This window comes from Pyxicephalus adspersus, chromosome Z (genome assembly GCF_032062135.1).
Source record: "Pyxicephalus adspersus chromosome Z, UCB_Pads_2.0, whole genome shotgun sequence".
NCBI lineage: Eukaryota > Metazoa > Chordata > Amphibia > Anura > Pyxicephalidae > Pyxicephalus > Pyxicephalus adspersus.
Window position 1 is genome coordinate 10,612,847 of NC_092871.1, and position 14,971 is coordinate 10,627,817.

At 40.7% G+C, this 14,971-nt stretch overlaps 1 protein-coding gene across 5 annotated transcripts in view; it reads right to left on the bottom strand.

Annotated features, from left to right (window-relative positions):
- SKIC2 (SKI2 subunit of superkiller complex) overlaps positions 1-14,971 on the bottom strand; it is a 50,421-nt gene that overhangs the window by 22,994 nt on the left and 12,456 nt on the right. For 4 of the 5 annotated variants that reach the window (XM_072431720.1, XM_072431721.1, XM_072431719.1 and 1 more), the window contains 9 exons: positions 8,770-8,834; positions 6,272-6,393; positions 6,088-6,197; positions 5,331-5,448; positions 3,855-3,969; positions 3,476-3,550; positions 2,769-2,822; positions 2,063-2,241; positions 515-646 (listed from right to left, as the gene is read on the bottom strand). In XM_072431720.1, the coding sequence (XP_072287821.1) occupies positions 515-646; positions 2,063-2,241; positions 2,769-2,822; positions 3,476-3,550; positions 3,855-3,969; positions 5,331-5,448; positions 6,088-6,197; positions 6,272-6,393; positions 8,770-8,782 (918 nt within the window). In that variant the 5' untranslated portion in view covers positions 8,783-8,834. Of the gene's footprint in view, positions 1-514; positions 647-2,062; positions 2,242-2,768; positions 2,823-3,475; positions 3,551-3,854; positions 3,970-5,330; positions 5,449-6,087; positions 6,198-6,271; positions 6,394-8,769; positions 8,835-9,206; positions 9,287-14,971 lie in introns of those variants that run through there. The other variant, XM_072431717.1, reaches the window with a different exon arrangement.

The window sequence follows — 14,971 nt, forward strand, 5'->3', positions numbered from 1 at the left end:
ACACTATATGCATAAAAAAAGAATATTCTACCATGTCTTGTATAATGATATAGATATTCATCCTTATGACTGTCTGCATTTATTTGAACCTATTAGTTTGTCTGTCCCGAGCTCCCCTGAGGAAGCCAGCAGGCAAACCGTGTTGGGTTAACAGAGACATCAAGGACCTTTGTGTATTGTTTTCATACATTCCATTCTTTCTATGGACTCTATGGTTTCTATACTTATTCTGATAGAAATGTATGTATAGCTTAACACCCCAACGAGGCTTACAGGGCCTGAGGTGGTTGGGTAAAACTCAATTAAAACCAGTGTACTATATACCATTTGTATATATGTGTGTATAATATAGGCAGCCAAGAAAACCCTACTGGTATGTTCTTTTTCTATATATGCTACAGCTCACTTTCATATGCAAACTCTAACACTCTTTTGTGTGTGTAATACACTCAACTGCCCAGATATTGGGTCGTGTCTTTATATTACTGGTACTTACAGATGGTTAACTCCTCACCTTAAAGGCTAGCTCCGGAATGCGCTTGTAGAAATCATCCACAGGGAGGCGACTGTCCAGTGGAATAGCCCACTGCTCCTTGGTAGATTCTGTTGAAGATGGAGGGAGGGGTGCGGGAGCAGGGGATACTGTCTGTGCAAGGAAGGAAATCCCATTAACAATATTCATATTGTGTGAGACAATGCCACTCATTCATATCAATTAATGACACAGAGTTGGAGTGCTATTTAACCTCAGCTGAAGCTAATATTCCTACCAGTACTGACTGCAAAATTTGAAGGAATCACACATCCCTGACATTCAAAACCCTGTCGCCAAAAGGTTGCACATGATATGACAGTAAATGCTGACATGCAATAAGAGATGTTCAGGAACTGCGGACATAATACCAGAGATGGGCAGTGCATGGGGACAGACCACAAAAGATGTTAAGAGACTGCACACGTTACCAGTGGTGGTCAGAGACTACAGACAGGTCACAAGAGATGTTCAGAGACTGTAGACATGCTACCAGGGATAGTAATAGATTGCAGACAGGCCACAGGAGATGTTCAAAGACAGCAGTCATGATACCAAAGATGGTCCAAGACTACAAATAGGTCACAGGAGATTGTCAAAGACTGCGGACATGATGCCAGAGATGGTCAGTGACTACAGACAGGTCACCAGACATGCTCAGATACAGCAAACATGCTACCAGGGTTGTTTACAGACTACAGACAGGTCACAGGAGATGTTCAGAGCCTCCAGGCATGCTACATTAGATAATCACAGACTACATGTCTGCTAGGGATGGTCAGAGACTGCAGACAGAAGAGTTTGAGAACTGGACACATGCTGCAGAAGACACATTATAGGAGACAGCAAGAGATCACTGTGTTACAGCACATTTGTGCTCCCTACGGCTCATTTGAATTGACTTGAGCAACATTTGATATTTACATCCTCTCAGTAAAAACAATTAAAATAGATGACTAAGAAAAATATTTTAACCACCAATTTCTTTCAATAGCCTAATCGAAGTCTGTAGCAGTCCAGAGGAGCAAAGAATAAGTGTCAACATGTTCAGTAGATGCAAACGACAAATCTGGTAATCTTGTCAGCAATTCAGAGCTGTGTCCTGTTCACATGCCAAGGATAGTAAATAGATGTGGGCAACCTATCACCAATGTGTATATAGTTAATTTATTATCTATAAGGCAGGGGAAGTTTTAGGTTGTTTCTAATCAGTCACTGTCACAAAAATGGTTGAAATTGCTAGAAGATTGCAAATTCTTTGGTCAGCATAGTATAATAGTTAAGGCAGCCCGAGACACAATCAAGCAACATATTATGTAACTGGCACACAATGCCAAACTGCATCAGTATAAGGGAGGAAATTCTATAACCCATTGCAACCAACTCAGATTTCATGTTCGAGTATCCTAAAGTCACTGAAGTGGAATCTAGTTGTTTTAGATTACTGCACCAGGAACCATCCCAAGTTTTCCAACTGCACATGAAATAATAAAAACAAGTTGACAGTGACCCCACTGGCTCCCGACTGACCTCCACACCCAGGTCTTCCAGGCTATTGGTCCTGTGAAGTCCTTCTTCCTTCTTGTCTTCCTTAGGTTTGTGCTTTATTTTGGCTTCATCTTCATCCTCACTAGAGTCTGCCAACGTGAAATCTTCCAGAGTTCCAAGTAGGTTGACCAGGGAGAGAACCCCAGGGGGGCCTAATCCATCTGTTAGTGGAGGAGATAGGGTGCTCAACCTTATTACATCAATTTCTAAAATGTCTTACAATCAGAGGTCGCAGGAACTAATCAGATATTAAATATTAATTTCTAAAATGCAGTGGAACATCCCAGCTGGAATACATTTGTTTAATATAATTTAAACACCTCTATTGGTCGTTTTTACTATACAAACATTGCCAAGGTGCAAAACTGGCAGCAGCTCTGCTAAGGTGTGCTAGGTCTTTGTGCTTTGCCTCTAACAGCACTGATGTCATGCTTGCAGCAAAAAAATGTGCAAAAAATTAACACAATTATACCAGAAACAGGGGATTTAAAAGGTGACCTAATAAGTCAACTGCTGCTATTTTACAGACTAGTCAGCAGGCAGGTGATAGAAATGATGCCATTGTATTTCCTAAATTAGATTTATTTTTTTGCTTTAACATTAACAGAGAGAGTGGTACCATTTGTCCTTACCATACTATTTGTGACTCTACTGGAAACAAACATAATATTCATAACCCTGTGATTACCTGTTTGCTTGAAATTCATCCCGTTTTTCCATCCAGGGGGAGCAGATAAGAGATCTGTTTCAGGGGAAAAAAAGAAAGAGAGATTTGCTAAAGAAGCGACTTTTCCTTAACTTTGTGATAACGTATCTGATTTAATAAAGCTCTCCAAGGCTGGGGAAGATACACTTTTACCAGTAAAGCTGTGTGATCCAGCAAACCTGGAATGGGTTTCTTCAAAGTCATTTGCTAACAAATGTTTTAAATCCAGGACCAGATCTATTCCAGGTTTGCTGGATCACCCATCATTTTTTTTGGTATTCTCCTACACCCAAGAAGTCAACATTTTTAAGGCTTTCTTCAATGTAGGAAAAATGGTATAACAGCTGCCAAGATATACAGTGGAAAATTGTAGAGGGTATTCAGCTGGCCAGTATGTACATGACTGCTGATGTTATTTAAGTGGGCAGCACTTGTAATGGTAAATACGGTATGCTAACAGGAATAATATGCAGATGTGGAAGTGTAGAAGGTATGGCAGCAAGCAGAATGAGAAGGAGAATAGTGAAATAGGGAAATTAAAATGGGATGAATGTACCCACTTCAATACCCTAGTAGTTCACAGCTCACGGGGAGGGGGGGCCCATTTTTCACTTTGGGTGATAAAGACACTATAACACCCAATAAGCCTACCTGATGACTGCCATGGTAAATATTTTCATATTGACTACCTTTCTCAAAGTCCAGGGCTTCATCCTCTTCACTGATAGCCTTCATCTGTTCAAGAGTGGGTTCATCCATTCCACCTATAAAGAAATAATAACATATGTTATTACATAGGACAGATAGAAAAGGATATAATGGAATATTTATTGCAGAAAGCCTGGCTGGTCACTATGAATAGCAGCTGACTGCAAAACCCTTTTTTACTTTAAAAATCCCCTATAATGCACTTTGAGTATTTAAAACAAACATGTCTAAATGCATTTTGTGATTCCAAATCAGTCAAGTTCTATTAAATTCTGATCTAAAGAAGGAACATTTACATAAGATAATAAGTGGTTGTTATAAATAGCACATACATAATGTTTGTCACGTTTGCAAACTTACCTGGCCAGAAAGGAAAGTTAGAAGTGCTGCCCTTGACAGACTGAGATGGAGGGCCTGGAGGTCGTCTTAGAGACAAAGAATTCTGTGCTGAGAGACCAATGTGATCTGCAGAGACCTGACAAAAGTGAAAGGATAATAGTTTCAGTTTTAACTAAAAAAAACAAACAAAAAAGCTTTTTTTTAGCATATTCTAAATATGGTATATACACCTAACAGTTCTTCTAGTGTAGACGTCAAAAGGTCCTGAGACCAGAGGATAAGCTACAGGTCCATGGGACCCTCTGCAAGTTTTTGACAAACACCCAGGAGACTGTCAGGCTCTACTAGTGCACACTATCCACTGGGGGAACTGAGTAGGACCCAAGTAGGTTGGCACTGTCAGGAAACAGCACCACTTTTATACACTTAAGCTGATGCAGCTATTCCATACTGTCCGTAATGTAGAATATACTCTCTTCCTGCTGGCTCATTTGTCAATAGAAGACTTAAAAGCCTGTGGGAATAACCAGAGAATACGGTGAGGACGACAAGTATTTAATGGAATTCCGGAATAGATACAGTGGCTGGGGATCAGAAACCAGTGACTTTCAAATTAATTTTATTAATTCTGTAGTGCAATTGTCACTGCAAAAGCAGAGTCTTAAAATAAACTGGGTTATGTAACAAGATTTTTCTTGTTCTAAAAAATGCCCCAGACTAAGGTCTTCTCAATGATGTGGCTTACGACTACTAGAGAACTGTTGACTGCTGAAGGGATGCAGATTTTGGGTAGCACTGTGGCACATGAAAACGCTTCCAGCCAAGGAGAAGAGGATACATATATGTGTAATTATTATTATATATATATATATATATATATATATACACACATACATAGCATCAATGACAACCCTGGAAGAAGAAACCCTTACAGGCTCTGTGGACTAAGGCCTCTGGTCCCAATAGAGACCTCTTACACCACCAAGATTACTGCCTGGCATTGCCATCTTTAATGTGATGTAGCAGCCCCAGAATACCCAAGTACCAGTCTTTAGTATTCCACTTCTCTCATTGCTACATGCAAATGTTATTTTAGGTAGGAAAGAGAAGGGGTAGTGGAGATTTATCATGACAATAAGTTATTAGATACCCCCAGAGGAGGAGAGGACCAAGCTAAAGAAGCGACTTTTCCTTAACTTGGTGATAATGGATCTGATTTATTAAAGCTCTCCAAGGCTGGGGAGGATACACTTTTATCAGCAAAGCTGGGTGATCCAGCAAACCTTGAATGAATTTCTTCAAAGTCATTTGCTAGCAAATATTTTGCATCCTGGAACAAATCCATTTCAGGTTTGCTGGATCACCCAGCTTTGAAGATGAAAGTGTATCCTCTCCAACCTTGGAGAGCTTTAAACAAATCAGGCCCAATGTCTCTATAAGTATAAAATTACCCTGAAAACTTTTTCTGTATGACAGATTCACCAGCCTGTATCTCACCTCACTGATCCCACGCAGCTCTCCGGTAGCAGAATTACGCTCCATGCTGATATCAGTCTGCGGGGCAGTGATGTCCATGTGGAACAAGGAGCTAACATCCTTGGTACGAGGCCAGGACCTGGCAGAAAAAAGAAAAGATATGTAGGTTGAAAATGAACTGTCCAAATAGATAAACATGGATATTTCTGCTAAAATGTCTTACAATATTATCTATCCTACGTTGACAGTAGGTGAATACATTGAACAGGACACATGGTAGGGAAAGGTTGAGAGATCAACCTATGCTTAGGTTTTGGTCTCCTTTCAAAAAATCTAAACAGCTGCCAGGTTACAAACATGACACTGATAATGCAGTCTTCATGCTTCTTTTATAGACAACAAGCAATAATGCAACAGTGCTTTACAGGTTTCAGCAAGTATTGTAAATACCTAAATATTACCTCAGCCTTTTGCATGCACCCCAAATCACAGGCTGATGGTGTGTCTGGGATTACCTGGGCTCAGAGGTGTAGGTTTGAATAATGCTGACTAGTGACATGTAGTGACAGACAAAAGCATTGCAGAGTAAAGCTCTGCACTGAATCTGAATATTGCAGAAAAAAAGCTTTTGACATTTTATAAAGAAGTGACCTATCTATCTTAATCTTGGTATTTTAGGCTTTAGATCTTTTTAAGCATCGAGTGGTTTACAGTAAGGTAAAACCTTCACTTCACCGGCAATTAGAGAATCCCATTATTTCCATGGTAGGTTCTTTACCTCTGGCTACGGTCAAAATCATGGACAGATAGCCATTCAGGATCACCAAGGTATTTCTGGACCACTTCGTATGACAAATCCACATCGTACGGAGGTAAGCCATTAGGATTCTGAAACAAAGAAACGGGAAGTAATCAAGATTATGTTTGTAAGGAATAAAAACCTAATACAGAACTAAACCTACCGTAGATAATGGAAAGGAAAGACCATTGGATGCTGGAGGTTTTGTGATTAGTTCTAATCGCCCCCCTATGCCAACTTCTAGGATGGAAAGTGGGAGATCCAGTGGATCCCTAGCTGGGAGATCTGTTAGAGAGAGAGAGAAAAAGAAAAATGTAAAAAACAAAACATATTAATAAATAAATAAAATAAGCCCGTATAGACAGTATACACTGAGCAAATATGGAGGCTGCCAGTGCTGGCTTTCTGCAAGGGTTGCCTTAAAGTGGACCAATCATCACATTTTTACCATTATGTAAAAGGGTGGGTATACCTTTAACATAATGTGTTTTTTAAATTTTTTTTGAGGAGGTCCCTTTCCATCTTTACCACCATGGCTGTAAAGACTAAATGAGAAACCCTGCAGCTGCCTGGGATACTTGTGTCACATATCCCAGGAAACTGTGGGCTGCTCCTTCTGCACATTCCTGAGATTGGGCATGCATCAGGGGGCTTTCCTCTAATGTCAAAATACGCATGCGCAATGAGATCAGAACTTTGTTTTTTACCTTTGGACGAAAACATGTCATGTCTGAGTCGTGTGAGATCAGGAAGAACCCGGAAATAAGAAGATGGCAGTGCTGGGTAGAACAGCAGGGCCCAGAAAGATGAGGAAAGCTGGGACAGTGTGGGACTTGCTAGGCTCACTTTGTAGAAGGATTGAGGGCTTTTCACAAAAAAAAGTTTTAATAAAAGTTCAGCTTTAAGTAAACAGTCTCAATGTTGTCAGTCAGAGCTTAGCAAACTTTTTTGGCCACTAGGACACTTCAGGGGTAAGTAGGAGCACACTAGGCTGTAATATCTCTCGAGTCCCGCCCTAATAGCTTTGCCCCCCACCAGAAACATCCCCGTGAAGGGAAATCCCTCTCCTCCGCAATGCATACGGCAGAGAGGGAGTGTTCACCATTCACCCCGGCGGCAGAAGTGTTAATGCCGGTTGTGGTAAATAGGGAAGGGAACCACAACACGGAGGCTCAAGAGTCGCATGCGGCTCCAGAGCTCTGGCGGCTCCAGTTCCAGAAGTTTGGATGCATGGATGCAGTTCTTTCTTCACCAACAAAATCTGCTCAATGACTGGAAATAAAAAAAAAAGTCTAGAATAAAACACTTGTCTAGATATACTGTGTTTTATTAAAGCCTTAGGGCAGGCCGCCTGTTGCTTGATTGATCGACATTGTGCGGCTGGCACCTTGCTGCTGTGGCGTCTGTGCATTTGACAGTTGGAAGTCAGTGAGAGGTACTATTATTAAACACGATTTATATAGCACCCACATATTACACAGCGATGTACATTAAATAGGGGTTGCAAATGACAGATACAGACACAGGAGGAGGAGAGGACCTTGCCCCGAAGAGCTTACAATCTGGATGTAGAATCTCCCCATGCAGCAGCGTTTCTTGGCGTGAGGAAGTGGTAAAGCACCAGAGTGAATTAGCCCTTTCAATTATTTGTAAACAAGATCATTTTTCAGATGTTGCCCTCCCCTGAAACACAATCAATAGGTCCAATTTATTACCCTCCCTGGCGGTATTCCTGAGTGTGGCTCGGGGTGAATTTTCCATAACAAAAGCGGTAACCCCAAGCCAAACTTGAGGTGCATTTGCCAGAGAGATTAAAAGTCCTACCTGGTTCTGATGTTCCAGCGGCGTCCTCCAGCAATGCCCTTGGCGTCCTTCAGTAACCTGTGCTTCTGTGTAACCTGGCGATGCCGGCCCGGCACCTGCATACCCGGCGTGTGAACGTTGGGGACACGAGGTCACAGGAAGCAGATGCCCTGACTGACTGTGAGAGTGTGGCTGGAGGGCAGGAACCAGGCAGGTAATTTAAAATACTAAGTATTTTTAAATGTACCGCTTTTACATTTAAAAATACTTAGTAATTATACCGCCAGGGAGGTTAAAGCTCTCCAAGGCTGGAGAGAATACACTTTAATCAGTGAAGCTGGATGATCCAGCAAACCTGGGATGGATCTGAACCAGGAATTTAAAACTAACAAAAACCAAATGACTTCGAATAAATAAATTCCAGGTTTGCTGGATCACCCAGCTTTACTAATGAAAGTGTATCCTCTCCAGCCCTGGAGAGCTTTAATAAACCAGTCTCAATGAAACCACACAGAATTCACTGCAATGAGACTATTCCCCAACATGATTCATTGTGCCCAATTCATTAAAGCTTTCCAGGACTGGAGAAGATAGACTATGGTGAAAGAACCTGGGTGATCCAGCAAATCTGGGATGGATCTGGTCCAGGATTAAAAACATGTGTCAACTAATAGCAAATGATTTTTAAGAAATCTATTCCAGATTTTCTGAATCACTATCTCATGATAGTCTATCTTCTCCAGTCTTAGAGATTTTTTATAAATCATCCAATGCGTCCCTGGGAATCACAGGACCCCTTACCCCTAGATGTGTATGTCGCTATACATATAAAACTCCATACATGTATATTAGTCTCACCTAGTTTGCTCATGGCAGAAGGCGGATTCTCATGGGAGAAGACAATTAGGATTCATTAGATGGTTCTGTAATAATAAACAAAGATAAAAATACATAACAGAAACTTTTCATGCAAGATCTTGCAGCAATGAATCCTCTTATAGCATTGCAATGATTGTAAAACACAGCAATAACAGTACAACTAATACAAATTGTACCAATTCTGCAATATTAACCTTTTCCTACACTATTATTATTAATATTAGACAGGATTTATATGGCACCAACATATTCCCCAGCTCTGTACAATAAATTTGGATGAATGATGATATGCAGAAGAATGAAATATGGATGTAAGGCAAGTATATGATAAAGTGATATTCAAAAAAGTTAGACACATATTATGAGGTAAATAGACAATATGAAAAAAGAATTGAAAGAACACAGCTGTCTGATACCTGAAAATGAAGCAGTGGGATCAGAGTGCCAGTGTGTCAGTACAGAGGGGGGAACAAACATGGATGACAGGCAAGGGCCGTGACGTCATGTGTGGCGGAAGTAATACTTGTCTCCGAGTTGAGGCAATGCTAAACACGATACTGGCACCCATTTTTCAGAGGCCTAATACATAATTTTAGCCTATTTTTGTCTCCAACGAAATGGCCGACGTCTATGTACGCGAGCCACCATGTTAAAGCAAATTATATATCCCTAGTGATTGTTATAGCTAAACCAGGAACTTACACATATATGAACAAAAACAAACAAACAAATGCTTTAATAAGACATATATAGAACACATACTTATATTTTCATAAAGTCTAGGTGTATTTTGTATTATTCAGAAGAATATTCTTAGCAACCAGTCGCGCCTCCTCTCGTCGCCATGTTTAGTACTGGGATAAAGTCCCTCGCTGCCATTTTTACTACTGGCAGCTTCATCTTCCTTATACTTCTTTAACTGTGACTATCAGTCATGACGTCACGTTCAATTCTGGGATGGAGATGAGAAGTGAAGGCTTCTTGTGTAAAATGTATAAATACAGTTGGGGGTTGGTTGTTGGGTGAGGATTTGTTTTTTTAAATATATAAGCAATAATAATATAACCTAGGGAAAATTTGGCTGGGCATTACAGCCCTCTTACAGCCTAGTCAGTGGTGTGGGCAGGGCTTACCTGGTGCACACCTGAGGGTTAGCAACCAGATATGTGTCATGTGACCAGCTTGTGGCGGGAGAAACACAAGTTTTTTGGGGGTTTTCCATTTTCCTTTTTATAAGTACGAATTTTGAATAACTCCAATTTGAAAACTGATAACAATGTAAAATGTTCTATATACAAAAATTAATTAAAATATAAAACCTTTTCCACAATTTGCATATCAATCATATATACTGGTACCCCCAAAATTACATTTTAGTGACAGCAATGATGTTTTTGGCTATCTGTAAGGGAGACATTCTTCCCACTGGCCAGCATTTTAAGAGGAATTCTTCCCACTGACTGCGACTGGTGGTTTATTTTATGTAACAGGGCCTGGTGCTGGTCATTGGAAGAGAAAATTCCTTGGCAGGGGTGGTTGGTTGAGGAAAGAAAAAATACCTCGCTGTTGGTCCATGGTAGGAGAATGCCTGGAGTCATTTGTCAGCACGGGGAAATTACATGTCTTGCTGATGGTGGTCGGTAGCGGGAAAATGCCCGTTTTGTTTGTTACTGGTAAAACAAAATACCTGGTATCATTGGTCAGTGGGAGAAGAGTCCCTGGCATCATTGGTCAGTGGGTGAAGAGTCCCTGGCATCATTGGTCAGTGGGAGAAGAGTTTCTGGCATCATTGGTCAGTGAGAGAAGAATCCCTGTCATCAATGGTCAGTGGGAGAAGAGTCCCTGGCATCATTGGTCTGTGGGAGAAGAGTCCCTGGCATCATTGACCAATGGGAGAAGAATCCCTGGCATCACTGGTCAGTGGGAGAAGAGTCCCAGGCATCTTTGGTTAGTGGACGAGAAGAGTCCCTTTCATCACTGGCCAGTGGGAGAAGAGTCCCTGACATTATTGGTCAGTGGGAGAAGAGTTCCTGGCATCATTGGTCAGTCAGAGAAGAATATCTGACATCATTGGTCAGTGGTAGAAGAGTCCCTGGCATCATTGGCCAATAGGAGAAGAGTCCCTGACATCATTGGTCAATGGGAGAAGAATCCCAGGCATCATTGGTCAGTGGGGGAGGAGTTCCTGCCATCCTTGGTCAGTGGGAGAAGAATCCCTGGCATCAATGGTCAGTGGGAGAGGAGTCCATGGCATCATTGGTCAGTGGGAGAAGTGTCCCTGGCATCACTGGTCAGTGGGAGAAGAGTCCCTGACATCATTGGTCAATAGGAGAAGAATCCCAGGCATCATTGGTCAGTGGGAGAAGAGTTCCTGCCATCCTTGGTCAGTGGGAGAAGAATCCCTGGCATCAATGGTCAGAGGGAGAGGATTCCATGGCATCATTGGTCAGTGGGAGAAGAGTCCCTTTCATCACTGGCCAGTGGGAGAAGAGTCCCTGGCATCATTGGTTATTGGGAGAAGAGTTCCTGGCATCATTGGTCAGTCAGAGAAGAATCTCTGACATCATTAATCCCAGGCATCATTGGTCAGTAGGAGAAGAGTTCCTGCCATCCTTGGTCAATGGGAGAAGAATCCCTGGCATCAATGGTCAGTGGGAGAAGTGTCCCTGGCATCATTGGTCAGTGGGAGAAGTGTCCCTGGCATCATTGGTCTGTGGGAGAAGAGTCCCTGGCATCATTGGTTAATGGGAGAGGAGTTCCTGGCATCATTGGTAAGTGGGAGAAGAATCTGTGATATCAATTGTCAGTGGGAGTAGAATGCCTGGCACCATTGGTCAGTGGGAGAAGAGAACCTGGCATCATTGGTCAGTGGGAGTACAATCCCTGGCATGATTGGTCAGTGGGACAAGAATCCCTGGCATCATTGGTCAGTGGGAGAAGAGTCCCTGGCATCATTGGTCTGTGGGAGAAGAATCCCTTGCATCACTAGTCAGTGGGAGAAGAGTCCCTGGCATCATTGGTTAGTGAACGAGAAGAGTCCCTTTCATCATTGGCCAGTGGGAGAAGAGTCCCTGACATTATTGGTCAGTGGGAGAAGAGTTCCTGGCATCATTGGTTATTGAGAGAAAGGTTCCTGGCATCATTGGTCAGTGGGAGAAGAATCCCTGGCATTACTGGTCAGTGGGAGTAGAATGCCCAGCATCATTGGTCCCTTAATGCCCATAAGAAAAAGGATGATCAGCATTATTGGTCATTGGAAAGAAAAAAGACCGAACATTAGAAGGAGGAAAGGTAGCTCTGGTAGAAGTTGCAGTAAAAAATCTCCCATGATAAAGTCCTCTTATCATTGGTTAAAACAACTGAAAACAAGACATTGGTAGGGAAAGGGAAAATAAGTGGGTGCTTGGTTTAGGAGAAGTATGGGAATATCAGAATTGTTGGAGTCCTCCTGACAGTGGACTATGGACAGCCGGGGTATAGAAGATGAGAAGTGCATAGCGAGAACTTTACCATGAGCCGAACTCCACTGTGGATACGGCTTGACAGATATGGCTGGAGAAAAGTGTGTGTTTCCTTAATGACAAAAAGATGATGCAGTACAACACTTTGGTGTGTGGAAGCGCTGACTGCTTGTTTGTTGTCATGCACAATTATTATTATATTAAAAGGAAGGTACCAATAAAATACAATTGATATATTCCCCAATATTTTATATAGGGATGGTTTATTTCTAAATTCAGCTGACCAGTCTATTTTGTGATAAATAAATTTGTTTTTTGGCAGAACTCCAGGGGACTTCCCAAAGAAGAAGGAGAAATTTATTGAATGATGAGCAGTACTGAGTGAGGATGGAATGTTCAAGCAACCTAGAAGCAGCTTTTCATGAACTCCATATTAACAAAGAACAACATCAGCACTGAAATACTTACAGGAATAATGCACAAAACCACAATAACATTAGGTAAGTGTACATTTTTTAAATAATTGTAATGAAATATTCAACAAACAGTATGTTTCCTTATTAATGACATTTTGATGTGTGAAAACACTGACTGCTTGTGCAGTGTTGTGTTGGGCAAAAGTGACATATGAATGTGCATTGTAGGGACCTGGTACATAAAGCCTGATTTAATAAAGCTTTCCAAGACTGGAGAAGATACACTTTCATTTGTGAACCTAGGTGATCCAAAAAACCTGGAATGGATCTGATCCAAAATTGAAAACAGTTGCTAACAAATAGTAAATTACTTTAAGCAATCCATTCCAAGTTTGCTGGATCACCCAGCTTTACTGATGAAAGTGTATCTTCTCCAGCCTTGGAAAGCTTTTTTAAATCAGGTACATCATGTTGGCTTACAATGGTATTTTCTAGAGAGGAAAGCCTTGATGGATTCCAGATCTAGAGAGCTATAACTGTTTATATATTGAACATTTGTTATCTCCTATTTCCTAACTTGTGAAATACCGGAGTCATTTTATTTATACTTTGTCTAAAAGTCAGTGAAAGTAGCCAACTTAGCTGATTGTTCTGCAGTAGAAATCTTTTACCATATACCCACATTATCAGCACATGGTGCAATCTACTAATAATATTATTATTATATATCATTCAGACATTGTGCCTGATTTATTAAAGCTCTCCAAGCCTGGAGAGGATACACTTTCATCCGTGAAACTGTGTGATCCAGCAATTCTGGAATGGATTTGGTATTTGCTAGCAAATGCTTTGAATCCTGGACCAGATCTATTCCAGGTTTGCTGGATCACCCAGCTTTACTGGTGAAAGTGTATCCTCTCCAGCCTTGGAGAGCTTTAGTATATCAGACCCTGTGTTTAGGCATTTTAGCATTACATTACATAGCCATGCTCCAAAGTTGTCACCATCGGGAAATGCCATCATGAGAGTGCATATAGATAAGAAAGATGCAATAGAAGATAAAATAAAGATCAAAGCAGTCCATTTATAAAGCAGTGATTCTGACATTCACTGAAACATTCCTTGGTGGAGAATATTCTAGGTCCACGTGTTTCAGTAACAGCAAATTTTCCATAAAGTTTAAGTAAATGTTAGATTTACTGTTTTATAAACAGACCCTTTAGTAAATAGATCTCTAAGGGCTCTGATTATAAAACAAGGAATATGACATTTCCTAAAACATTCTCTGGTGGGAATCAATTACTGCCATTGTAACATATAGACCTGACGTTTCCCTTGAGGGGATGTCTGATTTTGTTTTATAAGTAGGGCCTAATTAATAAAGCTCTCCAAGGTTGGAGAAGACACACTTTTATCATTACAGCAAACCTGGAATGGATGTTGTCCAGGATTGAATGAATTTGCTAACAAATAGCAAATTACCTTTTATCCAAAGCAATCACATTCTCCCTTTTAGTTTTACAAAGTAAAAATGGGAATCTTTTATCAATATTTCTGTTGTGGTTTCCAGGCTGTATCACCCCAGACAAGGAAGCTTGGACTGAGTAGCAGAACAAAAAATAACAATAGACGGAATGTTTCCCTGAAGGAATACATGTTTGTCCATTTCATTCACACACAGAGATTACACAGACTGGAAATCCCAACACAGGCACTTGCTGGCATAAATTGCTGTAAAGCTAAGCTACAGTCTGATTTAATGCTGGCTTATGTACAGCTAAAAACAGCTGAATGCAAGTGCATTTTCTTACCCTCCTGGAAATACTTATGGAAATGTTACTTTTAGTCGACTGATCCTTTAAAGTGTACTTTTTTATTTATGAATAAAATCCCTCAAATAAAATGACATTTACTAAACATTCCCTAATGAAAATTATTTCAGGTCCTTGTGTTTTAAAGGGAGTAATTCATTCTCCACCAGGGAATGTTTCAGTGAATGTCAGCTTTATAAACAGACCCCTATGTGTTTATCCATTTGTCTATTTTTTTATTTATTCAGAACTTATATTTTTATCATGCTGTTCTTTAATGAGACTGGGTGACAAGACCATTCATCTCAACTCCAACATTCCTATTAAATTATAGGTGTATTTAAATTATTTTGGGCATGATAATCACCTGTAAAAGTCCCCATGTATAGGCAAATAAAGCAGAACGATCAATCCGCAAAATAAAATTGCAATCAGGCAGGTTCATTATTGCAGAAGGGACAGGCAATATCCTTTGTGCAATTAAACACACTTA